The 25,464-nt window shown below is 34.9% G+C and overlaps 2 protein-coding genes and 1 pseudogene across 4 annotated transcripts; 2 read left to right on the top strand and 1 right to left on the bottom strand.

The window, feature by feature from the left end:
* The first annotated feature begins 4,436 nt into the window (after positions 1 to 4,436).
* LOC145630132 (spermine synthase-like) lies at positions 4,437 to 10,218 on the top strand. 2 transcript variants are annotated; one of them, XM_081682378.1, is made up of 11 exons: positions 4,437 to 4,668; positions 5,283 to 5,485; positions 5,614 to 5,652; positions 5,893 to 5,969; positions 6,063 to 6,185; positions 6,962 to 7,066; positions 7,144 to 7,216; positions 7,350 to 7,421; positions 7,688 to 7,883; positions 8,994 to 9,123; positions 9,555 to 10,218. In XM_081682378.1, exons 2-11 carry the CDS (start codon positions 5,302 to 5,304, stop codon positions 9,651 to 9,653), a joined length of 1,098 nt encoding a protein of 365 aa, XP_081538504.1. In that variant the 5' UTR covers positions 4,437 to 4,668; positions 5,283 to 5,301; the 3' UTR covers positions 9,654 to 10,218. The 2 variants fall into 2 exon arrangements, with proteins under 2 accessions (XP_081538504.1, XP_081538503.1); XM_081682377.1 differs by having other exon boundaries at positions 5,268 to 5,485.
* A 203-nt stretch (positions 10,219 to 10,421) lies between these two features.
* LOC145630131 (pentatricopeptide repeat-containing protein At2g02980, chloroplastic pseudogene) lies at positions 10,422 to 15,371 on the top strand (annotated as a pseudogene). Its single transcript, XR_014112013.1, has 4 exons — positions 10,422 to 13,338; positions 14,045 to 14,544; positions 14,666 to 14,839; positions 15,232 to 15,371. The product of XR_014112013.1 is annotated as a pentatricopeptide repeat-containing protein At2g02980, chloroplastic pseudogene (transcript).
* A 564-nt stretch (positions 15,372 to 15,935) lies between these two features.
* Positions 15,936 to 22,607, bottom strand: LOC145631607 (cyclic nucleotide-gated ion channel 1-like). The gene is made up of 8 exons (XM_081683719.1): positions 22,434 to 22,607; positions 21,374 to 21,497; positions 20,056 to 20,608; positions 19,003 to 19,215; positions 18,021 to 18,307; positions 17,786 to 17,897; positions 17,335 to 17,571; positions 15,936 to 16,893 (listed from the first exon to the last, which is right to left on the bottom strand). The coding sequence occupies exons 2-8, from the start codon at positions 21,400 to 21,402 to the stop codon at positions 16,192 to 16,194; spliced, it is 2,133 nt and encodes a 710-aa protein (XP_081539845.1). The 5' UTR covers positions 21,403 to 21,497; positions 22,434 to 22,607; the 3' UTR covers positions 15,936 to 16,191.
* Positions 22,608 to 25,464: the final 2,857 nt, after the last annotated feature.

Raw genomic sequence — 25,464 nt, 5'->3', positions numbered from 1 at the left:
ACTAGGAGTATTTTTCGATTAATATTTTCTAGAAATATTTTTCGGATTAAGTATGTTAGCTACTTATACAAAAATAATTTTTGGTTATAATTTTCTAGGATTGTTTTAAAGTTGGTAATTCAATTGATAATGTGTACGGAGTAAAAGTTATGTATACATGTACACAAACGAACCCATTGTTGTAAAATATGTGTTTCAAAAACTACGAATAATAGAATGAATAATGTAATAGTTTGATCAAAAGGAAGATGGTGTGGCGTGACTTCGTCACTGCCTTTTGGCGCAATTGGGGTGCACATTGTATTGCCGGTACGTTCCCTAAGGTTACACACCACTCTCACTCAAAAGCACTTTTGGATGAGAGTTTGAGTGAGAGGTGGAGTCATATAAACTTATGCCCAAAGAACAAATGTGTTTAGCTAATTTTTGTGTATGATGTATCTCCACAATGAAGAATAATTAAGCTAATTTTATAGGCAAGGATGGAGCTTCAAGAGGATGAATCTAGACATCAAAGGGGTGATTGAATCATATAGAAGTTGATTAAATCACCAGTGTGATTCAATCACCATAAACAACCACTTTAATGGGAGGTTACAAGGAAATCCAAGAGATAAAGGAAAAATGCCAAAAGATGAATGAATGTAGACATAAAAAAGACCACTCCACAACCCACTTGTGGTCAATCGTTGTTGGCCACAACCTGCTTGTGAAGTAGACTGATTTTCTTATAAAGAAGACATAAAAAAATTACTCCACAACCCACTTGTGGGCAATCGTTGTTGGCCACAACCTGCTTGTGGAGTAGACTGATTTTCTTATAAAGAAGACATAAAAAGATTACTCCACAACCCACTTGTGGGAAAACGTTGTAAGCCATAACCTCCTTGTGGAGTGAACTGGTCAACAATAAAAAAAGCATAGTTTTTCTCTCTTTAATCCAACACCCATGAGGTTCCAGCCGCTTTGTACAATATAATAGGTCACAAATTCAAATTTCTCTCCATGATCTCACTTGTAATTTGTGAAGTTGTCCTTGGGCTCATTTGGAGTCATTTCTCAATTTTTAGCTATAACTTTGTTAAGGTTTAAGCTCCAATAAAGACCAACATAACATTTAGATGGAAGATAGCCTTATACTTTTATACATCAATGATAAGATGCATAATTAGCTCATGTAGATGTAAGATAAGCTTTATATTGTCAATTAAAATATGCATGATAGTGGTTGGTGATGTTAGGTTTTCATTAAATTGAAAAACTTTATTAGCTAGGTTTTAATTGGCCATGAATTGATGGATTTGCCAGGTGTTGCATACTTTGCCTATTAGAAGATGTTGGACTTTAATCTAACAAAGAATTTTCGGATGAGAAAGATTTCTAGAAAATGGGAAATAGTCAAATTTAGAGTTTAAAGTAGTTTTTGCAAAGAAATATTACTTGGAGTATGTAAGATGGAACCAGAATAAATATTTATGTGTCTTTCCACAAATTTTGCACATCATTTATCTTGCTTTTTATCTGTCTTTCTCCTTATTAATTATTCTTATATCATACATGCATGATGCATCAATGCATGGACTTCGATTCTGATTCTAAAAGCTATTTCCAAATTTGGCTCTGAGTTCGTTCATCCATTAAAGCAGATCTAAGCCAACATTTTTTGTTGAAAGCCAAGGATCCAATTACCCTACTCATCTCAAAAAAAAATACCAGCTATGGCAGCATCTTTGTAAAATTTGTGAAAGAAGTATCACAATTCAATTTTAGCCACAGGATTATATTTCATTTACTATATATCATTTGTCTTTTATGACTCTTTAAGTATCAACTAATATATAATAATAATTTTAATTATACTATGGAGTAGATGACATTGTTTTTAGATCTCTCACACTTTATTTCTTTTTTCTTTTAAAAAAATTCACCTAAGAAAAATGCATATCCATCCAATGAACAAGTTATCTTCCATTGCAGAATATCCTTTGCAAGGAGAGCTTTCTAATTTTTTTTTTTTTTAACCTTAAAAGTTATAATAATATGACACAGTTTTAATTAACACAACTCTTAATAACATCCGGTTTACACTAAATTAGTGTAAATTGGGCTGGCTGGGCAACTTCATCACCGAGAAAAACACCCACCACCGTCGCCACTGGCTGGGCTGGCTGGGTATCTATCTTTTCACCTCATCTACTTTGATGGTGGCAAACATGGCGGTGGCGGAGGTGACGATGACTATGGCGGCAGAGGTGACGATGACGACAGCGTTGAAGGGAAAAATATGAGGACTTGCAGTTGGTAACGGAGAGGGAGAAGGGGGTTGAGGGTTTGATGGAGGAGAGAGAATTTGGAGGTTTGTGAATGGTGGAAATGTTTAGTTTTGAGAAGAGATAAAGATACGGGATAAAAGTAGAGCCATTGGGTTAACTTTTGCATTTTGTGTTTATTTTTTTTTATTTTGATACTCTATTTTTGTGAAAAAAAAGGGTCACTTTTGTGAAAAATATGGGTCACTTTTGTAAAGAAAAAAGGGTCACTTTTGTAAAGAAAAAGGGTCACTTTTATAAAGAAAAAGGGTCACTTTTCGCAAAAATATTCGATGTACAATAAAATTATTGTAAACCGGGGGCATGCAAAAGGAGTTGTTTAATTAATGTAGTGGTCAGAATAATTTTTAATCAACAAACATTATGTATGGGCGGAGCCAGGGGGGGCTGGGGTGGGCCATGGTCTCCCCCTTGGCTCAAGATAAATAATAAATAGGTTTTTCTAAGCTATGCCCCCAAGGTTATTGAGTTTTTAAGGTGTGCCCATGTTTTTTAAAAATTACAAGATATACCCTTCAACTTAAGGTGTTTATTCAACTGTACCCTATAACGTTAATCCAATATTAGTAGTTGTGTTAACGGTTCATTACCACACTTTGAAGAGAAATTTCACGCCCAAACTAAGTTGGAGTTATATAAGTAGGTTAATATTTAACATTTTTTTCCAAATTTTCTCATATGCTTTTTCTTCTTTCTTCTAAAAACAACCATTGATATGTCAAGCTCTCGGTGTATTTCTTATTCTTTTTTTTTTCATCCGTTTCTTATTACTTCCTATTTATTTACAATTCTAAGGTCGAGTTTACGTCAGAGGGTACGGTTGATTAAACAACTTAAGTTGGAGGGCACAACTTGTAATTTTGAAAAAGCATAGGCACACCTTAGAAACTCAACAACCTTAAGGGCATAGCTTAGAAAAACCCATAATAAATTTAGCTTATACTTGTTAGAAGTTGTAGTGTAGAGGAGTTGGTTTTTGCCATGTGATTGTGGGTAAGAGGTCAAGAGTTCAATTCAAGCAACTAAAATTTTGTAGTTTTATTTTTTATTTTATATTTTTATAGTAAATGTAATCAACAAATTTAATAGTAGTCAAAATTTGCGAAATTACACATACATAGATATGATTTTAGGCTCCCTCTCTTAAAAATTCTGGTTCCGCCACTGACAGTGACTCGGTGTCCCATACATGTGATAAATATGCCCTTGCGGCCCTTGCCACCTCCAAGGCTCCAAGGACCTTTACTGTTTACTCCATGGACCTTTACTCCATGGACCCAACATTATTTTTAAAGGAAAAGCAATTAAATGCTTCTAGATTTTTATACGTAGTACTACATGACTTTTAGCATTAAAAGTCTTCAAATTACATGCAAAAAAACTACGGAGTATAATATTGACAAATAAAACAAATAAATGGAGTGGTTTTTCAAAAAAAAAAAAAAAAAAAAAAAAAAAAAAAAAAAAAAAATGGAGTAATAGGAATTATTACTGTTACTTTTATTTTTTATATTATTTTTTTAATTTTTTTTATAATTGCATCATTTTTATTTTTACACTATTTAATATTTATATGCGGAGTACTAATTTTGACCAAGTATTATTAATACTCCGTAACATATAAATGGATATTTATTATTTCAAAACATCGTATGTTTTTTTTGGTAAAAGATATTAACCGCCAAAGTTGTACACCGACATGTATACACAATTATTAAAAATTGGTGGGAATACATTAGTACTCCATATGAAAGTACAAGTAGTGTATACCGTAAATATGTTGAGGCAAACTGTTGCAATTATTTAGAGTAAAGTACCAATAAAGTATTGACTCATTCAATAAGACTCTTACGTTATATCTTAGTGATGTGGAGTTCAAATCCTACTAAACAAGAATACTTGGATAGAAATTCTCTTACCATCCCCTCTACTCCCAAGTATTTCACTTGTGAATACTAAATCAAAAAACCTTGAAAGTTAAAATATGATCATGGTCCACCTTAAAAAAATAAATAAATAAAAATTTTAGAGTAGAACTTGTATTTTTTTATTGCTTTAATAAATGCACCTACGCGAGAATATAAAAGGAAATACATCCATTTCTAAATTCTCGAACTTGCCAAAGCCACAAACCAACAAAATTTTAAAAAATGAAAATAAAAAATTAACACATTGCAATTGCAAATTTGAGTTGAAGAAGGAAAAAGAAGAACCCTTAAATTTCTTTTTTCTTCTGTTGATTTTTTCTGTAATTTCCACTTTTTCCCGCTCAATTTCTGATACCCATTTCAATTCGAAGAAGAAGGTAATTAACGAATTCAACATCGTCCATAGCAGGGTATTGTCTCTTTCTCTCTCCTCCATTTCTTGTATTTTCTGTAAATACTTTTCTTGCATTTCGTTTTTTTTTTTTAAAAATCATTTTTTTCTTAATTTATTGGGTTTTCTCTGAATTCATTTAATTTTGAGGTTTCGTTTTTATCTTTCTTTACTTCTGTTAAACCCTAGCTGCTCCAAGAAAAATAAGATTATTATATTACTCGTATATATAATTCAATTTAGGAATTATTACGACATAATTACTAGTCGATTGGTGTAATTACAGTTTAGTTAATAGTCTTAATACTCCAATATTTTTATTTGCCCTTTTTTTGAGTATTACCAAATTTGAGAACAATAGTTTATTTGGGTAAAAATATATGTTGTTCTAATATTCAGTTCCAAATTCTAGTCTTTTGAGGAGTTCATTGATTAATGTTTCCTTTTTATAAATGACACTGAAATCAGATATCTATATGTTATTTAGGGAAGTCCCTATTTTTGGTGATTATTAGTAGTATATATGTGAATAATGAGTGATTAGTGATGGGGTTCTTATATATAAAGAGAGATATCTATTGTGATTATAATTTGAGGTGTTTTTGGCTGATGTTTTAGAGACTGGAGACACAGGAAAAGAAGAGATTATTCTATGGAAGGCGGCGTAGAAAGAGGTTTGGGATGCCAGAAGATTATGGATGGGAAGGTGAATGACATTGGTGAAAAGGCAATCCCTTCATGTTGCCTCAAGGCGAGAGCCGCTGTTCCTGAATCTGATGCCAAATGCCATTCAACTGTCGTTTCCGGGTGGTTCACAGAAGCTCGGTCATCCTCTGGTCATTATCCCAATATTTGACTTATACTTTTTCTTTGGATTGAATCGGTTGTGTGATTGTTGGTTGCATCTAATTTGCACAAAGTATTGATTGTTTTGTCCTTTTGGTTTTGTTTATGGCATGTAAAGGCGGGAAGCAGCTTTATTACAATAATCCAATGTGGCCTGGTAAGCATTATCAACGATAAATGGTCTTGATATTGTTTAATTAATTTTTTCTCCATGATTTAATCACTTTGGCTAGGATTCGTTAAATATTTCCTGTTTGTGCTCTAAGCTTTTAGATTTTACTGCTTTTACTCCCTTGACGAATTAACTACATGAAATGACTTAAAAGGTTGGAGCAATGATAATTAGAAGATGAATGCATAGCTATTACAACTAATTGCCTTGTATTATTCTTTTTAGGAGTAGCGCACTCGATTAAAGTGGAGAAGATTTTGTTCCAGGAAAAATCATTGTACCAAGAAGTCCTTGTCTTTGAGGTTAAGCTCTTAATATTGTCTTTTGTGCTAGAGAGTGCTATTTAGAAATCTGTTTAAATTGTCTAACATTTTGATACATGTTAATGCTTGCAGTCAACAAACTATGGGAATGTGCTAGTTCTTGATGGCATTGTTCAGTTAAGTGACAAAGATGAATTTGCATACCAAGAGATGATAGTCCATCTTCCACTTTGTTCTATTGAATCCCCCAAAAATGTGAGTATTTCTTTATTCGTGAGTATTTTTTCATATATGCCTGGATCAGACAGCTATTCTGTATTTATTTATCTATATATGTTATCAGATGTGCTGGGAGATGGATCTTACGGACTATATCACACTCCCTGTTGTTTGTTAATACACTTTAATGTTGGCATATTCATCTCAATTTGATATGCAGACCTAATCTCTGCATAGCTTGCATTGTTGTTTTTGACTTGTTTTGATGTTCATATTGAGTATATAGGGATTATAGGCCTCCAAGGAGAGGATTTTTTCAGCTAAAGCATAGACCAGTATGTTTTACCCATCAATCATTTACTGGATGAGTGAGAGTGTGATAGTATGATTGGCAGTGAAAACCCTCCTCACTTCTCATCCCTACTTTTTATCCTACCATTCTTCCTCTTTTGTGGATAAGAACATCTTGCGAAGCACTGTGCTGTGCTCTCTTCTCAATTTTTTTTTATTATCTTTTTTATGTCTGCTTGACTGCTTGTATTTGTTCCATTCGAAGTTCTTGGTGAAATTCTCTGTGGACAACTTTGATAATGTATCAGTTGTCTAAAAGATTGACTCAGTTAGAAGTATGTTTCAATTGGTTCTGCTTATCTCCATCCACGAGTCCCATCCACTGCTCTAAGCTGCACTATAATGTTATCCATCAGTGATGAAATGTTTGTATAAATTGTGTTATTGCACTCTATTTGCAGAAGCTAGTGCTCTGTGAAGTGTGTACGTCTGATAGTATTCTGTTTGACATGGTAATGCAGGTTCTTGTTGTCGGTGGTGGTGATGGCGGAGTTCTCCGTGAGATATCTCGCCATACTTCTGTGGAGCATATAGATATTTGTGAGATTGATGAAATGGTTATAGATGTATGTGTCTTAAATTACTTTTCCTTAGGTATTTTTGTGTGAACTAAAAGATTGAACAGCAATTTTTTTACATCCAGGTTTCTAAGAAATTTTTTCCTGAGTTGGCTCTTGGGTTTGAAGACCCCCGCGTCACTCTTCACGTTGGTGATGGTACGTGTCTTGACTACATACTTTTTAATTTTGTTTTGTGAGCTTTTATTGGTATGTTGATTCATCAAAATTGGAGCCTATTTCCTGACTATGTAACAATTTTTTTTTCTTCTAATTCTCTATTTTCTGGCAGCTGTGGAATTTTTGAAAAATTCACAAAAAGGAAAGTATGATGCCATAGTTGTTGATTCTTCAGATCCTGTAGGTAAGTTGTATAAGTAAATTAATTGGCTTGTGCATTTCTGAGTGGTCATGGGATTGATGCTGGGTGGAGAAAAATAAATATTGTAGTTTTAAAATTTAGAAGTTGATTACTTTAAAAGTTTAAATAAATATTGTTGCTTTAAAATTTACATTTAATATGAGTTATTGCTATTTTAGAGTGGTCATGGGATTGATGCTGGGTGGAGAAAAATATATCACAGTTGATTTTTATCTTATGCTCTGAAGTGATTACTGCATTTCACGCAGGTCCTGCACAAGAACTAGTTGAGAAACCCTTTTTTGAGACATTGGCAAGAGCTTTGAGGCCTGGTGGTGTACTTTGTAACATGGCAGAGAGTATGTGGCTTCATACTCATCTTATTGAGGATATGATATCAATCTGCCGCGAAATTTTCAAGGGTTCTGTTCATTATGCATGGACTAGTGTGCCAACCTATCCAAGGTACATATGACCTAATGCTTGAAGTCTCTGTTTATCTTCATATTAGCTTGGTATGTATGTGCAATCTTATTTCCTGAACAACCTTAGAAGAACAAGTACTAAAGATATCTAATGACTAAAATACTTTGAGTGCTTGAGGCCTTGTTTTCTTTCTTTAGCATTATTTATAAGTTATGCTTATTGTTTATAAAACAAATTGTTATGCATAGTTGCTACACTTCCATGGGTTTACTCACTTCACCGACCTAACTCTGTTAATGACCTCTCTGGACCTGAGCACCTGACTGAAGGGGTGGGTTTGCCCCTTACTTCCTTCCCTGTGAATTTGGGTACTCCACCCTTTTCTTGAGCAATCTCCTGAATACCTACACGTACAACTGAATGTAAGCAAAAATGTGAGTCTCTAAGTCTCCATATGCTATGATTTATTTGGGATCTCAATTTTTAATTTTTTCTTTCTTTTCTTAAACTTCTCCTTTCTGGACCTAATCCGATTCCACAGAATTGTTAAATCCATCTCCATAGTCAATTATTTAGTTCAACTTTTTCTTCCCCCCAATTTCTTTTCTGGAACTAATTCTATTCCTCCAAATTGTTTTCCTACTATCAAACCATGGCATAAACATCAGCAAGTTAATTGAGCAAAGAAGTGTTTGTAAATTTGGCCTATTCATTGCTGAAAATTTGCTGAAAATTGAGTGACAAGTAAGAGAGTGATAAGAAGAGTGAAGACTGAGGAGGAAAAGAGGAAGGAGATGGAGGGGAAGTAGTCTTACAAGCTAGAAAGATTTCTATAATTATAAGAAGAAAAATTATAAAAAGTTGATATTGTGGAAGTATTTTATGAGACCTAACAAGATCCCACGTGACTATATTTTGATTAACGTATAAATTATATTATATTGTCAAGGAAGAGTGATGAATAGCGCAAAACTAAAAACTCCAATTGTTGCAATATTATTGGAGAACATAGATTATTGATCTCCTGTTTCATCTGTTCTTTTTTGCATTAAAATTTTGGATCACTAAAATTTTGTTTCATCAATTGCAAATTTGACACGGGTATCCAAAACTCATTTTATTGACTGAATGATTTTGTTTCATTTTCAGTGGTGTTATTGGATTTATACTTTGTTCAACAGAGGGCCCACCAGTTGATTTTTTGAATCCAATAAACCCTATTGAGAAGATCGAAGGAGCAGCCAAGCATCGAAGAGAACTCAGATTTTATAATTCTGAGGTAAGGATATGCTATCTATACTAGTCTTGTAGCATACTATTGCTACAGTATTAATTTTGGAGAATAATACTCTATTTGCCTTTGGTCTTGAGAATTGAATAAATATTTCTTCACTATAAATGTTTCCATCCCCCTTCTTTTATGTTAGCTATGTTCTTTGTTGTGCTTCATTTATTAGCTTTAAGTCATACAGCAGCACGCACATCGCCACCCTGCTGATTCTCCTCGCAGTAGTTATGTTCTTTACTCTCCAAAATAACTGATCAACTTGCTATCAGACATTTATGTGTCAAGAAGTGTAAAGTAGAGGGTTTTCACTTGGTCTTACCTCGTCTATTATTTGTATTATTGTTTTGCTTCCACTGGAGAGCTTCTGGAACTTATAGCATGGTGTACTTTATTTAACTTGGAATTATGCTTGATAAGTGCAGGTTCACACTGCTGCCTTCTCCCTGCCGTCATTTCTGAAGCGGGAGGTCAGTTCTCTTCGTGATTCTTCATCAACCAAGGGGCTCGTTTTTCCTAAATAGACAATGCAGTGCACCTCAAATATTTCCTATGACAAGATTCAAGTATTATTCGAGTATATATGTGTTCTTCGTATCGTGATATATCGATGTTTTTAAGATCACATGGATGATACGTTGTTCGTAGCTAATTTCTATTGATATCAAGAATAGGGTTTGATTCTATCAAATTGGAATCTATTGAACAAGAATTGACAAAGTAATACTAAGAATAAATAGGCCCCACTAAAGTGCTAATATCATCTATTTTGATCATTTTGTTGTATATCCATCAGTTGATTGTCAACCTATTCCGCCCATTTCTTCTCAGATGGACAATTTCTGGCCAAATGATAAACTTCAAGCTTCAAGAACGTACTACACCGTCTACACGCGTGTTAGTGTGTATGTACCTTATCGGCTTGGTTTCTAATTTACGGCTCAATTTAACCCCCTTCCCCTAGCTAAACACCCTCACCCCTTCTCTTTTACGGTTTTACCAGTAACATCACTCGTAGTTTGACAAATTGAATAGTAGTAATTGTAAACTCATTTTAAGTAATTTTATTTAACTAATGCTATAATTACATTTATGCATTTGTATTAGCTTACGTAAATGTTTTTAAAATAATTATCAAGTTTTGCCAAATTTTGAAAAATAAAAGCGTCCTTGACCACCAAATTTAAAACTAATCGTCTATAAATTCAAACTCGAAATTATCCTATCCAATCCGAATTAACCACATGTCCACATCAATATAATTTACCAGTACAATACATAAGCCATTATTGGGTGCTCTTATTTGCGCGCGAATATCTGCAATTAAGAACACCGGCTATTATAAGAATGAACTGAAGCAAGGTAGTGACAATGACTCGTCGTCTTTTCTCTGTTCCTCGTACTTTCTCAACTCAATCCGTACAATTCCTGGGGCCCACGTCGCCGGAATCTTATCTTTTCCGGTGCAACAAAAGAATCCGAGATCTAAGCAAACTTGGTAAAATTGATGATGCCCGCCAAGTGTTCGACAAAATGTCTCACAGAGATTCTGTTAGTTGGGACACTATGATTTCTGGGTATTCCCGAAACAACCGGATTATGGATGCTCAGGTGCTTTTTGACGCATTTTCTGGAAGAAATGTGAGAACTTGGACTGCAATGTTAGCTGGGTATGCTAAAGTTGGTCGACTTGAGGAGGCTAGGAGAGTGTTTAATTCTATGCCGGAGAAGAATGTCATTACTTGGAATGCTTTGATTACTGGGTATGTGCAGAATGGGGATTTGGTTTATGCCAAGAAGTTGTTTGATGACATGCCTCGGAGAAATATTGCTTCTTGGAACACTATGATTACTGGGTATTGTCATGGTGGTATGATGAGGGAAGCAAGGGAGCTTTTCGAGCAAATGCCGGAGAAGAATCTGGTTTCTTGGATGGTAATGTTATCTGGGTATGTTGAGATTAATAGTTTTGTGGAAGCTTGGAATGTATTTGGGAGGATTCACCGTACTGGTTCGATGCCCGATCAGCCCATGTATGTTGTTGCTTTATCAGCTGTAATTGGTTTGGAGGCTTTGGATTTAGTTGATAGCTTGCTGAGCATTGTGATAAAAACTGGGTATGAGGAGGATGTAGTTATTGGCACTGCAATTTTAAATGCCTATTCAAGATGTGGGAGGTTGGACATGGCAGTTGACTTCTTCAGTAGAATGCCACAAAGGAACGAATACTCATGGACAACAATGATCACTGCATTTTCTCAGTGTGGAAGATTGGATGATGCGATTGCATTCTATAAGAGGATTCCTGAACCAACCGTTTTTTCACAAACTGCTATGATGACTGCATATACTCAGAATGGAAGAATCATGGATGCTGAAGCCTTATTCAAAGAAATTCAGAATCCAAACATAATAACATGGAATGCTATGATCGCAGGGTATTCCCAAAATGGAATGATTGATGAGGCAAAAGATGTATTTATGCGAATGCCAACTAGGAACTCAGCCTCTTGGGCAGCCATGATCTCTGGACTTGCACAAACTGAAAGATGTGAAGATGCTCTTCATATGTTTACAGGGTTCCATAGTTTAGGAAACTTTCCCACTGATTCTTGTTTCACTAGCTGTATATATGCCAGTGCTAGCCTTGGAGCAATTGAAACAGGAAAACAAATGCATGCCCTGGCAATCAAAAGGTGCTGTCAGCATAATTCCTTTGTTGCAAATGCATTGATCTCTATGTATTCCAAGTGCAAGAATATAGAAGATGTTTCTCAAGTATTTAGTACAATGGGAGTGAAGGACATTACTGCCTGGAATTCTCTGATAACTGGGTTATCACACAATGACATGCTTAAAAAAGCTCGTGACACCTTTGAAAAAATGCCTGAACACGATGTTGTGTCTTGGACTGCTATGGTGTCGGCTTATGTGCAAGCTGGTGATGTTGATGCAGCCCTGCATTTGTTTGGTGACATGTTGGCTAGACAGTTGAGACCTAATGAGTTAACAGTTACAAGTATTCTAAGTGCTTGTGGAAGTGCTGGTGCCATGAAGCTTGGGGAGCAGATTCATGGATTCCTCAGCAAGCTTGGGTTTGACTCATGCCTATTTGTTAATAATGCTTTGATAACTATGTATTTCAAATTCGGAAGTGAGAGTGGATTTTCTATTTTTGAGGACATGGCTGAGAGAGATCTAATCACATGGAATGCGGTTTTGGCAGGCTGTGCGCACAATGGTCTGGGTAAAGAAGCCATAAGATATTTCAGGAGGATGGAAGCTGAAGGGGTTTTGCCAGATCAGATTAGTTTTCTGGGTATATTATGTGCATGTAGCCGTGCAGGGCTATTAGCAGAAGGAAGGGCCTATTTGAATTCCATGTGCAAAGATTATGGGATCAAGCCATTGGTGTACCATTATACTTGTGTGGTTGATCTTCTCGGTCGGGCTGGTCAACTTTCTGAAGCTGAGGCATTAGTTGAAAGTATGCCTATTGAACCTGATTCTGTAATTTTGGAGGCCCTTCTTGGTGCATGTAGGATCCATTGCAACATTGAACTTGCTGAGAAAGTTGCCAAAAGGCTCTTCCATATGGATACAATTAAATCAGGGACATATGTGCTGTTGTCTAATTTGTATGCCTCTCACAGTAGATGGGATAAAGTGGAAGAAATAAGAGAGCTGATGAAAACTCGGGGAATGTCTAAAGAACCAGCAACCAGCTGGATTCACATCAAGAATAAGCTTTATACTTTCCATACAGCTGATAAGGGGCATGATTCAGTGGAACAGATTCACACACTCTTAGAGGAATATTATGGACGTTTGAAGCTGACAGGGTATGTGCCCAAAACAGAATTCGTTCTTCATGATGTGGAGGAGGAGCAAAAACATAATCAGCTCCTTTACCACAGTGAGAAACTTGCTCTGGCCTTTGGGATTCTGAACACACCTGAGAGATCATCTATATTGATTTTGAAGAACCTTCGTATTTGTGGTGACTGTCACACTTTTATGAAGTTCATGTCCAAAGTCACTCAAAGAAAGATCGTTATTCGAGATAGAAAGAGATTCCATCATTTTGAAGATGGTGCATGTACTTGTGGTGATTACTGGTGAGACATTTATAACAATTTGATAGCATCAAACTATCTATGCTCACTAGTTCGTAGAGGCTGATGTGTCAGAATAACATCAGTTATGAAGGTAACTCATTCTCACTTTCAAGTTTGTCATTTGCAAATCGGAACTATTGAAATTGTAAATGAACTGTAATGATTAGTGTGGACTTCTTAATCACAACTGAAATATGTGTTTCTGTCTTCCATCAGCTAGTGAAGCCAAGTGGAAATAGTGAAGTGAATATATAGCTACTGCTACTTCTGTGTTTTGCATTATTTGACCATTTCTTCCTATATGCTTGCAGCAGATTGTTCTTTTTACCGGGAGAGGAGTCGGTTTATATAGTACATGATCTAAATGAAATGTTTATCTTCTCTTGAGAAACTGATCTTCCTAAGTCCTAACACTAGTATTGCAATAGACAGTAGTTGGGATAAAACAGATTCTTATGTCATACATGCTCTGTGTATCTATATGATGATTGAGAAAACATCATAAAACTTGTTGAGTGTTTTATGTTGTCTGCATGATAACCTTGACTTTCCTGCATTACATAAATTTAGTTTTGAACTGTTGTCTGAGGATAATCTGAATCATGTATCAATTGTCTTGTACTATTCACTTTTATATCCTTCAACTAATTTAATTTTATCTCTCAGAAATTAGCATAATATCTACTATTCATCATTCTAGTAATTGTTTAGAGTTTCTATTGTGGCGCTCTACTTGCAGATGCTACGGATTCTCTGTGCGTATATTGATAATTGTTCTTGTTGTCTTGGTACTGCAGGTTCTTTTAATAGCCTAACTGGAGGAGGTGACAGAGAAATTCTCTGGGAATTTTCTCACCATGCCTTTGTGAAGCACATAAACATTTTTTGTGAGGCTAATAAATGGTTGTATATGTAAGTGACTTATATTGCTTTCTTAGAGTTTTGCCTTAATTTTGCGATTTTTGGAATATTGAACAGCAATTGCTTTCTTTAGTTTCTTATATCCAGGTCTCTGATAAAAACTATTTTTCCTGAGTTGGCTGTTGGTTTTGAATATCCCCGTGCCAATCCTCACTCACATTGATGTTTCTTGACTGGTTGTTTTTAATTTTTTTTTTTTTTTTTTTTTTTTTTTTTTTTTGACTTGTGAGCTACTATTGATGCTGATGATTTATCAATATTGAAGAATTAGCTACTTTTTCCCTGTACTTTTAATTGTTGGCAGCTGTAGAGTTCCTGAAGAATGCACCCAAAGGGAATTGTGATGCCATACATATCTACATTATCAGTCCTGCAGGTATGTTGTGCAAGTAAAATGATTCACACTTGCTTTTCTTAGTTGATGACTGATGTATACAGAGGAAATCTGTAGCTGATGAGTGCTTTATGTTCTGTGATTTATGCCATTTTTCATACAGGCAAGGCCAAAGAACTTGCTGAGAGACCTTTAATTGAGAGTTGGCAATGGCAAGAGCAGAGTGTGCACTGGCTTCATACCCATGTAAATGAGGATCTGATATCTGTATGCCTTTCATGTGTTCGACTCATTATGGACCGACTAGCTACCATGCCTACCAATTCAAGCCTTCAAGGTAATATGCACCAATGCTCGGAGCCTCTGTTTGTCTTTGAATCTGCATTGCATGTTTCTGTCCTGCATTCTTGTTTTCCTAAACAATCTCAAAAGAAGTAAGAAGCTGAATGAAGTATGGTACTTTAGATACTTTTGCCTCCTCACACCCTCAAACTTCATGTACTGTATTTTTATTTATAATAAACATTGACTGTTGATTTCCTGATTTATCTATCTTCATGAAACTTGGGCTTGTTAAGATTTTGCAGTAGAACAGTACAATAGTTCTTTTTATATTTTCTTTCCCTAAACAACATTTAAAGTTCATTTTACTCGAGTTTATGTTGACTGTTACTATCTGACTATTTTTATTCTGTTGCTTTGACAGTGGAATTTAAATTTTTAAACCAGGTAGACCTCAAGATGATTTTTGAATTTGAATCCAATCAACCCTTTCTAGAAGGTACAGAAGGCACGGCTCGGCATCAAAGACATACGGAGTACTTGATTTTGTAGCTCTGTCATATGATGAATGAATAAATTTTGTAAAAACTGTTGCACTCTTGGATTATTTACATAGTATGAGATTTTTTTTATCAAGGAAACTTCATTTCATTGTCGGAACCTTTTGTGTCCTCTCTTGTGAAAACCTGTATTGGGAATCTACCCACAATGCTAGTCACAATAATTAAAAACAATTACAGTACGAAAGATGATAATTCCATATTTTGACAAGTACACATTATGACAAGTACACATTAATACAGATTTAATAACATTTTATTAGATATCTTTGTGTAACTGATCTTCCCATATTTAATGAACTAGAAGATCCTAATAGTCTCCATGGCTTGCACTGAACAAAGACAAAATATAACTGAGTCCACATTCTAAATGGACACTATAGATCAAGTACCGCGATTTGCAGTCCAACTCTGTGTTGCCACCCCTTTTATTAGCACTGAACTAACAGGTTAATGGTAAAAATGTCCATGAGGCAGCATTACAACGAGCATTGGTAGAACAATCATTGTGAACTTGCAACTCCTCCTAACACAATCCAACTCTTATGTCACCACCCCAATAATAAAGTTCAATAGTAGCAAGACTACAACTAATTCAACTGGTCAGTATGTCATTAATCACAGTAGTTAGTTCCATGAGAAGCAGATTAGCACAATATATACAAATTCATTAGCCATACCTTTCTCTGCTTGCTAACAAAAACACTGACGTAGATTAAATACAGATATACAATATGCACAGATTAGCTCAACCAATGTGTTAGAATTGGTCCTAACATCAATACACCATTTTACACAACAACGCAAACTAACTAGTATGGACTCCCTTCCCTCCAGCTCCATTTTCCTACTGATCTTCGACTGAGAAATCTGGCTCTGTTGGCTTCTGAAGTAGCATGGGTGATATTCTCTCAGGCAACCTTGCTTTGCGTGCCCCATTTTTCCGTAAAGCACGAAGCGCATTTGCAGCAAACCTTGAGGCATAAATTGTAGCACCCAAACTCGGTGAAGAGCTACCGGCTTCCCTTGCCAATGCATCTTGTAACCGATCCTCCTCTTCCTTGAGTGACAGCTCCATCTTCTTCCTATGATACCGCCTCCAGGCTGCCTGTATAAAGCAAGCCGCCCAAGTCCTCCATTGTTGGGAATAAAATCTGAAAGTGTGACGAAGTTGCTTGCTGTGAAGTCTTCTGAATTGAGAGGCCACAAATTTCAAGTCTTCAGCCATTAAAGCAAAAGCTTCAACTTCTGTGAGGGTCTGGACTGTTCGAGTTGAAAGAGGCAAGTTGGATGATGGGCTAGGGTCTAGGGCCCAGGTGAGTAGTTCCTCACCACAGAAATCACCAGCTTTCAAATATTCAGAATTGAAAAACCCTGTTCGTCCACCATTAGTAGTTATAGTTAGCAGTTTGCCACGCATAACAAAGACCATTGCATCCACCGGGTCTCCTTCCCGGATGACATAGCTATCTTCTGTATAAAGCACTGGCTTGAGAAAGTCACACATTGCATCCAGCAGCTGATCGTCCATTTTCTCAAACATTGGAACCTAGAAGGCAATAGCAAAGAATGAGATCTCTACATTTGATTTACTTTTTATTATCCACCGAAAATTTTCCCACCCACCCTCTTGCAACTGTCTCTCCTACTCCACTACCCCCTAACACAGCCTACCTGAGTCCCTTGCCCTCTCCTCGACTCTCCACTCCCCATCCTTCCCCTACTTCGCAGTAGAGGGAGTTCGAGAAGAGGAAAATGCACTATGGTGGAAAACCAGAGGGGGAGGCAATAAGGCAAAAGACCGAGAGGAGGCTGAGGAGGAAAGAGAGTGTTGATAATCGGGATGTGGGGGTACTACGGAAGAAAAAGGGTCAAAAGCAAAACATAAGCATTTATTTGGCAATTCAGTTTATTTTCATAATTCGCAAGTATGTCTTTCCTGACATTTCATATTTATTATTCGGTATGAAAGAGCAACAAGGGAACTCACTCTAGTAACCAGATCCAAGCAAAGGTGACGCTTAATGTCCCTCCGTAAATCCTTTGGAAGGTTCTGGATTAACCTCTCTTCATCCACACCTCTTGTTTCTTGCCACTTGTATTGTTCATACCGCCTGATTCTATCCCTTAAATCCTGAGGGAGAAGACGGTGTGACATCCACTGCTCTGCATCTCGTTTTTTCACTCTCATTTCCTCCAGTCGTGTTGTTATGGATTGCAAATATGTCTGTCATACCATTAAGTAATATTAAAACATTTCTGAAGACAAATGTCCAACATAACTACGAAGCAAAATGCACTACGACTTAGAAAGCTTTGCATATAAAGTTGAGGCACTTCAGCACAATCGATGGAGGGAGTTCTCAAGTTAGTTGGCTTTTATGTCCACTATCAACTTTGCCAATGAACAAAAAAAAGAAAAAGAAATGTTCAAAACCCACCTGCATATTTCCAATAAGAAATGCAAACAGCACCAGACCAGCAATGGCAATCAAAATGGCAAAGCAATTCTCCCAGATATAGGTACTTGTTTGAAGGTTTTGACCAAGTGAGCTGCAAATGGGAAAAATCAAACAATGTCAACATAGCCAGGATAACAATGCTCAAAACAAATATTTTTCTTCGGAAAAAGCGTAGTCCAAATATAAGGATATCAAGAAAAATATTTGTGCTAACCTCAAATTTTGTAGGCCCCACCAGAAACAGAATAAGAATTTCTTTGGGAAATCCTTTGTCTCCACTACACCAGATGTAAGGGCATTAAGAAACATTCCAAAATCAAAGGGACCTGGTTTAACAGGGTCGATAGAGCAGTACTCATTCACATAAGTGTTATTTCCAGAACCCACGCCACAATATAATGAACCAATATCACAATGAGATAGTTGGAGCGTTCTACAGGCTTTTTTCCAGCAAGTAGTTTCCCGTTCAATAGAAAATAAGTACCAAAAAGCTCCAACTACCTAATGAGAATCAGCAAAGATAGAGGATTAGAAATGAAACATGAAACATTATTTAGGAAATAAGCTAATATAAACTAAAAGGAACATCAAAGAGAAGAAAACCACGTGATTATCCCAAGTCCAAACCCATTTGAAAAGCATAGGTGTCAAAAAGAAGGGGAAAAAACCTATAAAGCCATGTTCAGTATTGCTGCCATTTTGGTTTTGAAATTTCAAATTGTATAGCAAGTTCTATAGTGAACATTAAAAAGGGCCATAAATACCAATTATGTTAAAATTGAAAACTTAAAACCACATTTCCTAGTTTCCAAACACACTTTAGTTTCAAAAAAGTAAAAGAAATTTTCAAATACTAACAAACCAGCCCAAAACATGCATTACTGTCTAGTGGTAGTCTAAAAAGACTATAATCCATAATCATCAAATGTGGAGAATCTGATGATACCAAGTGGAAGACAAAAAACAATCAACAAAGTATTTAGCACAAGAAATGTGTCAACATCTATATCATAGAGAAACTCATTCAAACAAACAACATGTAAAACCAAAGAGGTTCATTGTATATGCAAAATGAAACACCATTCAATAAGAACTTATATATTAGATTCACAAATTTCATATACCACCCTTTCTCAATTTAGAAAAGCAGAACAAAATGTAAACAAGTAGAAGTTGTAGTGTAGTTTCTCACTCACATGACTTGCGAGCATGTAAAGCAAGAGATTAAAGGCCGCACTAGCCCATGCTGTTTCAGTCAAGATGCCAGAGGTTCTAGTAACTTCTTTGTATAAGGGGAAAACTCTAAGAATCCTTGGAACATACTGAAACACTACAATAAACTTTAGCAAGTTTTTTGTGTTTGCTGATCTGAAGCCTCCTAATTTGGGTATGATAATTAAGATTGCCGCCTGCAAATAATAGTATAAGTGCAACAATTAACCAACCAAATAAAATAAGACATTAAAAAAAATACTCTGTCGGCCCATAAATAACAAACCACAAATCAATCTATTTTAGGCATTCCCAAAATACGTCCACTTTCAAAATTTCCATCTACCCTTAAATACAGCCTTACAAACAATTTTGAAGAAAGATAACAATAAAAAGGTAGACATAAATAATTTACTAAGTATAGTAATGGATTTTTAAACTCATACTTTACAAGGACAGCGGGAACAAAAATAACTTAAAACCAACTTCCTATAAAGTCACTTAAGAACGATATGTTCTCTAGCAATTACCGCATGAGTAACTAATAATTGCATGGGAGGAACAAGTTTAGACTGAAATACACAGAAGCATAAATTTCATCCAAAAAAAAAAACATCATCTGACACAATTACTTTCATAATGGAATAAAATTATTTCAGTCAAGCTATTTTCACTACATGTGGAAAGCACAGTCAAACAAATCATTATTTGTTTGTAAGCAAACTGCAATTCATTCAGAATTATCTCTAGGGTTGCGAGTTGCGAGACTTGCGACCAACAAAAAGAGATAGAACCTCCCCATTTCCTATCATTTGTTTCTTCCAATACAGCCAGAACAGCTTAATATAAATCTCTGTAGCACAGTAAATCCTTGAAGATCAAGGACTATAGAGGAAGTATAAAGGAATGAATAAAGGGAAAATTAACAAAGAAGTATAAAGGAAGATTAACACAAATCACAATCTTAGCAATGGCCAAGCAGAATCCTAAATTTTTTTTTTCGTACATGGTTAGTTTTAAGGAAAAGAAATGCATACCTGTGGTAAGGGAAGTACAGCAAGAATGTCAATCCAGAAGTACGAAGAAAGATATCTTTTTGCAATTGCCTTAGCATCTTCAACTAAAACCCCTCTGCCAAATACCCGAGAAGAGGGAGCAATAAAACCAGTTCGAAATTGAAAGATGATATGAAGCAAGTAAAAAATATCAGTGAAGGACCGCAAAACGCTGGCTGTTATCTCTAACTTATGGTCCAAATCCAGGCATTTTTTCTCATCATTAACAACAGGGATGTAGAAGAATAAAGGATCTATTGATACTGCAATAAAACAGGATAATACAAATATCTTATTCCATCTCTGAAGAAAGGCGCCTTGTGGGTCTAGCACTTTCTTTTTAGGCCATGACTCGCGTAAAGAACTGCTACTGAGAGATTTGCTGATCCATTTAACACGTTGAGGAAAGGATCTGCATCCTCTTTTGAACCTATGAGAGATCGAGCCTATCGCCCTTCTAAAATTGCCAAATCGAATGTCATCTTGCACGTAAAACTGCCCATCAGCACTTTTCTGAGGAACCCAGTCCTGAAACCTGAAGTAGACACCCTAGGCAGTCAGTTCAGCCCATTTACGAGCTAATTTAAAAGTGACAGTCAAATAAAAACCTTTTTTTTTTGTTGGGGGGGTGGGGGGGGAGGGTGGGGGGAAGAGGGGAGTTTCTAAATAAGTACGAGTATACAGGCAAATTTAACAAGGGACTGAATAACAAGCATTACCTTGAACAATAACTGGGAAAATATGAAAAGCACTATCAAGAAGCATAGCTAAACAAAGCATCATTAAAGATATAGAAAGTGCTAAGATACAACTGCAATGGTTGCACACCTATGGCTTTGAAATTGTTAATACAATAACAACTAGCACTTAGACGGCTAAAGTACAACTACCCTCCCATGCCCCCCAGTGCACCCTTACAGAAAATACTCCCTCCGATTTGTAATAAACACATTATCAATCCCCATAAGACTGTTGATGACACTGGGGGTCGTTTGGACAAAATCCGTCAACATAGTGAAATAGAATAAGAATTACAAATGCAAGTAGTGTACAAGACATGAAACATAGGCTAGATATCAATCTATAACTTAAAAAATCTTATTCAAGTTGCACACTACTTGCATCCTCTGGCAAATTGGAAAAAATGAAAACACACCGAAATGACCTAAGACATAGGCCTAGCTCTTTCCGCATTATAAAAATAAAATCGTGGGGAAGTAGATACAAAATGAAAAGAACCAATCCTTGATCAATGAATAACCAACGCACACAAATAAAAAAACACTAATAGATTTCCAACCTGACAATCTTCTCCTGGTTGTACTTCATCACTTTAGCTGGTAACACTATCACCAGAAATAATTGTTAAAACTATGATCATGAGTAGGAAATAATTGCTCCATGAACCTATTTCCTTTCAGTTTCTGCAATACAACAAACAAATTGTCAAGAATCATTATATATGACACCTAAGAGTTTTAATATACAATTCACTAAAACCTTAAAACTCAAAATTAGTCAGCAATTAATTCAAATAACAGCAAACAATCAACCTATAAACCAAATCCCTAAAATCCAGCCAATTTTCTCCTAACATTAAGGCAATATGGAACCTAGAGCCTAGATACAAAACACACACCCCAATTGAACCGCGATTCTTAAAGTTAAAGGTTAAGTGTGTCAAAACAAACTACAAACCATGAAATCAAAGCAACCAGTACACCAATTCAAGTGACTCGAGCACGCCTCATTAATCACTGATAACGAGGGTCCAAGAAAACACAACCTTAGCCCCAAACTCCAAATCAAAATACAGAACTCCTCCACCCTGCCACACCACAAACACCAACACCCTTTCCCACAACACAACACCCTAAAAAAAAACACTAAAGTATGATTATTCACAAATCCAGATACATACTGTAAATGCACCAACATCAAGCAATAGCATGTGAAATTAGAGACTTAAAGAAGTAACAATGACCCATTAAAAATTCAGTTACAATTAATAAATTACGAGTATTAAAGAGTATAATACTTTGAAATAATCAGATTAAAGCACAAAATGCAAAACCCATAATTAATTTCAAACAAACATATATTCCCTCCCACTGTCACTATTTAATTAAAGAAAAAAAATTAAAAATTTAAAAAAACAAATCAATAACTAAATTAAACCAACAACCAAACATACTACGCAGAAAATGAAATTAAACCCGCAATTAAAGCAGATTACTTGATTAAAGAACAAGAAGTAATTACTACATAGTACAACTTAAAGTATAATTAATAAAATAATTAATCCTTGAAAAAATGCAAACTTGAAAATAAAATAATTAAAAAAATTAAACTAAACTTACCAAAGTAGGTAGTAGGGATTTGGGCAGAGTGTGATGAAAGATAAAGAATTAAACTTTGAATAAATATTGTTGATTTAAGAGAAAAATAATGGAGTATTTTGAAGTTTCTGTGACAATTTCTTAATGGGAAGAGAAAGAGAAACGGAAGTTTCGTGGAGACCTTCAAGATCAATAGTACCACCCTTTTTGTTTTACTTTATGATACTGTATATGACATATAAAAATGGATTTATTTTAATAATATTGATTAATAAAATAATTATGGGTTTAAACGACCAAAATGATGAATTTTCTACCAATGGAAAGTAAGAAAATGGATGACAAAATGTGAAATAGACAGGAGAGAGAGGATGGGTAGGAAAGGGTCAAACCGTCAAAAGGGTTTGACATAGTCCTTGTGTTTTGTGGGCCCAAATTGTAATAATAGTACTCCAACAAAATTATCAAAGGGGAGTAGTTTAGCCAAATAATTTTGCAATTTAGATTCTTAATCAATTGTATTTTGTGGATAATACAACACTCATTAGTATACGTTCGACTAATAGGTCAATCTAATCTAGTTTATAGGTCAAGCACAACGAAGGTGAGGGTTTTAATCACGTCATAAAAGTTTAGTGGATGTCAATTAATTTAGTTGGTTAAAGTTTTGGATGGTATTCAAAACCTGAAATTGAATCTCATCTACGTCATTACAGTTGATGTATGTTTACACTAACAAAAAATATGAACTCATAACAAGTCAACAAATTCAAACTTTTTTTGTTAGGCTAAGCTTTGGTTGGTGCGATGTAATCATATATATAGTGAGTTTTCATAAAACAAAGATTGACTCATGTGACTGTAATTTTACTTTAACACTTACAATTTAGGAGAATGATCTCTTGGACCAATGGTGCAGAGGTTACCTCGCATCCTTCCATCATAAAAAAATAAAAAAAAAAAAATAGGGTTTGATCTTGATAAATAAGAGTGTCCGGAATTGGGATGAGGGTATCCTCATACGTACCCTACTCCCTACTTCAAATAGTTTGACTCACAAGATCAAAGTAATGGGGTTGTAATATTGGCTAAAATGTATCCAACTAATAGCTTGTTCTCTCCATCTTAATTTTAGTTTAATTCAGTTCGGCTCCAATCAGTTCAGTTCAATTCAGTTCTTAATAATTTCCTTCTCTCATAAAATATTCATTTCAGCTCTATTTAGTTAAATAAGTCAGATCAGGCCCTTAGTGTTAGCAAGTTTTAGTATTCTTTTGTTCTCCGACTATACATGAGTTACCATTCATTTGTCACTTACACTTATTACTAGTATAAGTCTCGTGCAATGCACGATTTTTACAAAACTTTTTTTACGAATTACAACGTTTAATTAAACTACAATAATTAATTTAAAAATATGAATTACATTACTGAACATAATAAAATAATTTCATTATATACAATGCATCATAACAATAAAATCAAGGTCAAAACCCATGCGATATACTTTTATTCCCAGATAGGCACATAGCTAATTTAATTGATTATTTGTTTCATTTTTAGTGAAAGGTGGATAATTTATTTTTTGTTTTATTATTACTATTGTTATAATTATAGTCAATGGACAATGGGTATTTTTATTATATGATATTCCTATAATATTAAACAAAAATATACCAAGGGTTGTTCATCAGTCCAAGACCGGACCGAAGATTGAAAATTAGAATTTTAAGAACCGAAAACCGGACCGATTAAGTTAGGACCGAGCCCGAACCGGACCGAAAGAATTGGTCCAAAACCCGGACCGGGCCGTTTTGGACCGATTTAAGAATTTTTAAAAAAAGAATACTAAATTTTTAATAAAGTTAAGGAAAACACAAACAAAGTATTGGAAAAACTGTATTGTAATGTCATTTTTACGTCTTTTTTGTATGTATAGTGCAAAAAAACTTATAAAGTTAAAGTTTAATAAGCTTATTAAGGATAATTTTAACCATTATTTAAGGTTTTACACATATTTTTAATAAAAAATCAGTCCGGTCCAAAACCGGTTTTTATAGGGTTTTGGACCAGACCGAAGACCGGAAAAATGAATTTCAAGACCCGAAGACCGGACCGATTAATTCGGTTCGGGTTCGGTCCAGGGTGGTCTGATCCATTTTTTTGGTCCGGACCGATTTATGAACACCCCTAATAGTTTGTATAAATGTATCATTTGATTAATTATTTAGGATTGCATATTTGTATTATATTTACAAATTGAGGTGCAATATTAATAAAAGTATACATCCTTACAACTTCATTATTTTACTTTTTATCGAAAATTATGGATTTATTCTTGAAATTAAAAAAAAAGTACAACATATACATATAGTTAGAAAAGAAAAAAAAAAGAAAAAAAGAGAATAGTTTAATTTAAATTAGTCTTATACTTTGTAGAAAAAATACTACTCTAATACCCAATCAAAATGCTAAGAAAGATATGAAAATATATATTTGTAGGAATGGTAGAACATATATGGAAGAAATTTGACAACATGGAAGAAATTTGATGACAAGTATAGAAGTTAATATTTGACACACACACCCAAAAAAAAAAAAATTCTAAGATGACATGTTTCATCCCAAAATTCGCCTTTAGTATAAAGTTATAAATTCTTTTTCCCTTCAATATAGATATCCTAAGTATAAGATTGAATTATATATATCTTTTTTTTTTTTTTGAGGAAAGAATTATATATATCTTATTTACTCATTCAACACAATTATTTTTTTAATTTTTATACTGAGTTGTGAAGGCGTGAAGCCTTGATTTTATATGAGGTATTATTTATACCTTTGTTTTTTTTTTCTTTTTTCTTTCAACATCACAAGATATATCAAATTAAACGTGCAAAAGAAAACAATGTTGTGCGTTAATTTAAGAAGAGAAAGATCTTTTGGTTATACATGAAAATTCTAAATCATAACAAAAGGTTAAAGAAGTATGACCCGACGTGGCCCAACTCAAGCATGACCCGACCCAACTCAAACCCGACCCGCATAGGTTATG

This window comes from Chenopodium album, chromosome 5 (genome assembly GCF_948465745.1).
Source record: "Chenopodium album chromosome 5, dcCheAlbu1.1, whole genome shotgun sequence".
In the NCBI taxonomy this organism is placed as follows: Eukaryota; Viridiplantae; Streptophyta; class Magnoliopsida; order Caryophyllales; family Amaranthaceae; genus Chenopodium; species Chenopodium album.
This window is presented reverse-complemented; position numbering and strand designations above follow the sequence as displayed.

Excerpts from the sequence above, each read along its gene's own strand:
- LOC145630132 (XM_081682378.1), top strand. The coding sequence starts at position 5,302 with ATGGAAGGCGGCGTAGAAAGAGGTTTGGGATGCCAGAAGATTATGGAT. Across the intron at positions 5,486-5,613 it reads AGAAGCTCGGTCATCCTCTG|GCGGGAAGCAGCTTTATTAC; the intron begins GTCATTATCCCA and ends TGGCATGTAAAG. Across the intron at positions 7,422-7,687 it reads TGATTCTTCAGATCCTGTAG|GTCCTGCACAAGAACTAGTT; the intron begins GTAAGTTGTATA and ends CATTTCACGCAG.
- LOC145631607 (XM_081683719.1), bottom strand. The coding sequence starts at position 21,402 with ATGAAGTACAACCAGGAGAAGATTGTCAG. Across the intron at positions 20,609-21,373 it reads AACCAGGAGAAGATTGTCAG|GTTTCAGGACTGGGTTCCTC; the intron begins GTTGGAAATCTA and ends TGTCTACTTCAG. Across the intron at positions 17,572-17,785 it reads TTCTTATTGGAAATATGCAG|ACATATTTGCAATCCATAAC; the intron begins GTGGGTTTTGAA and ends ATGGTATGACAG.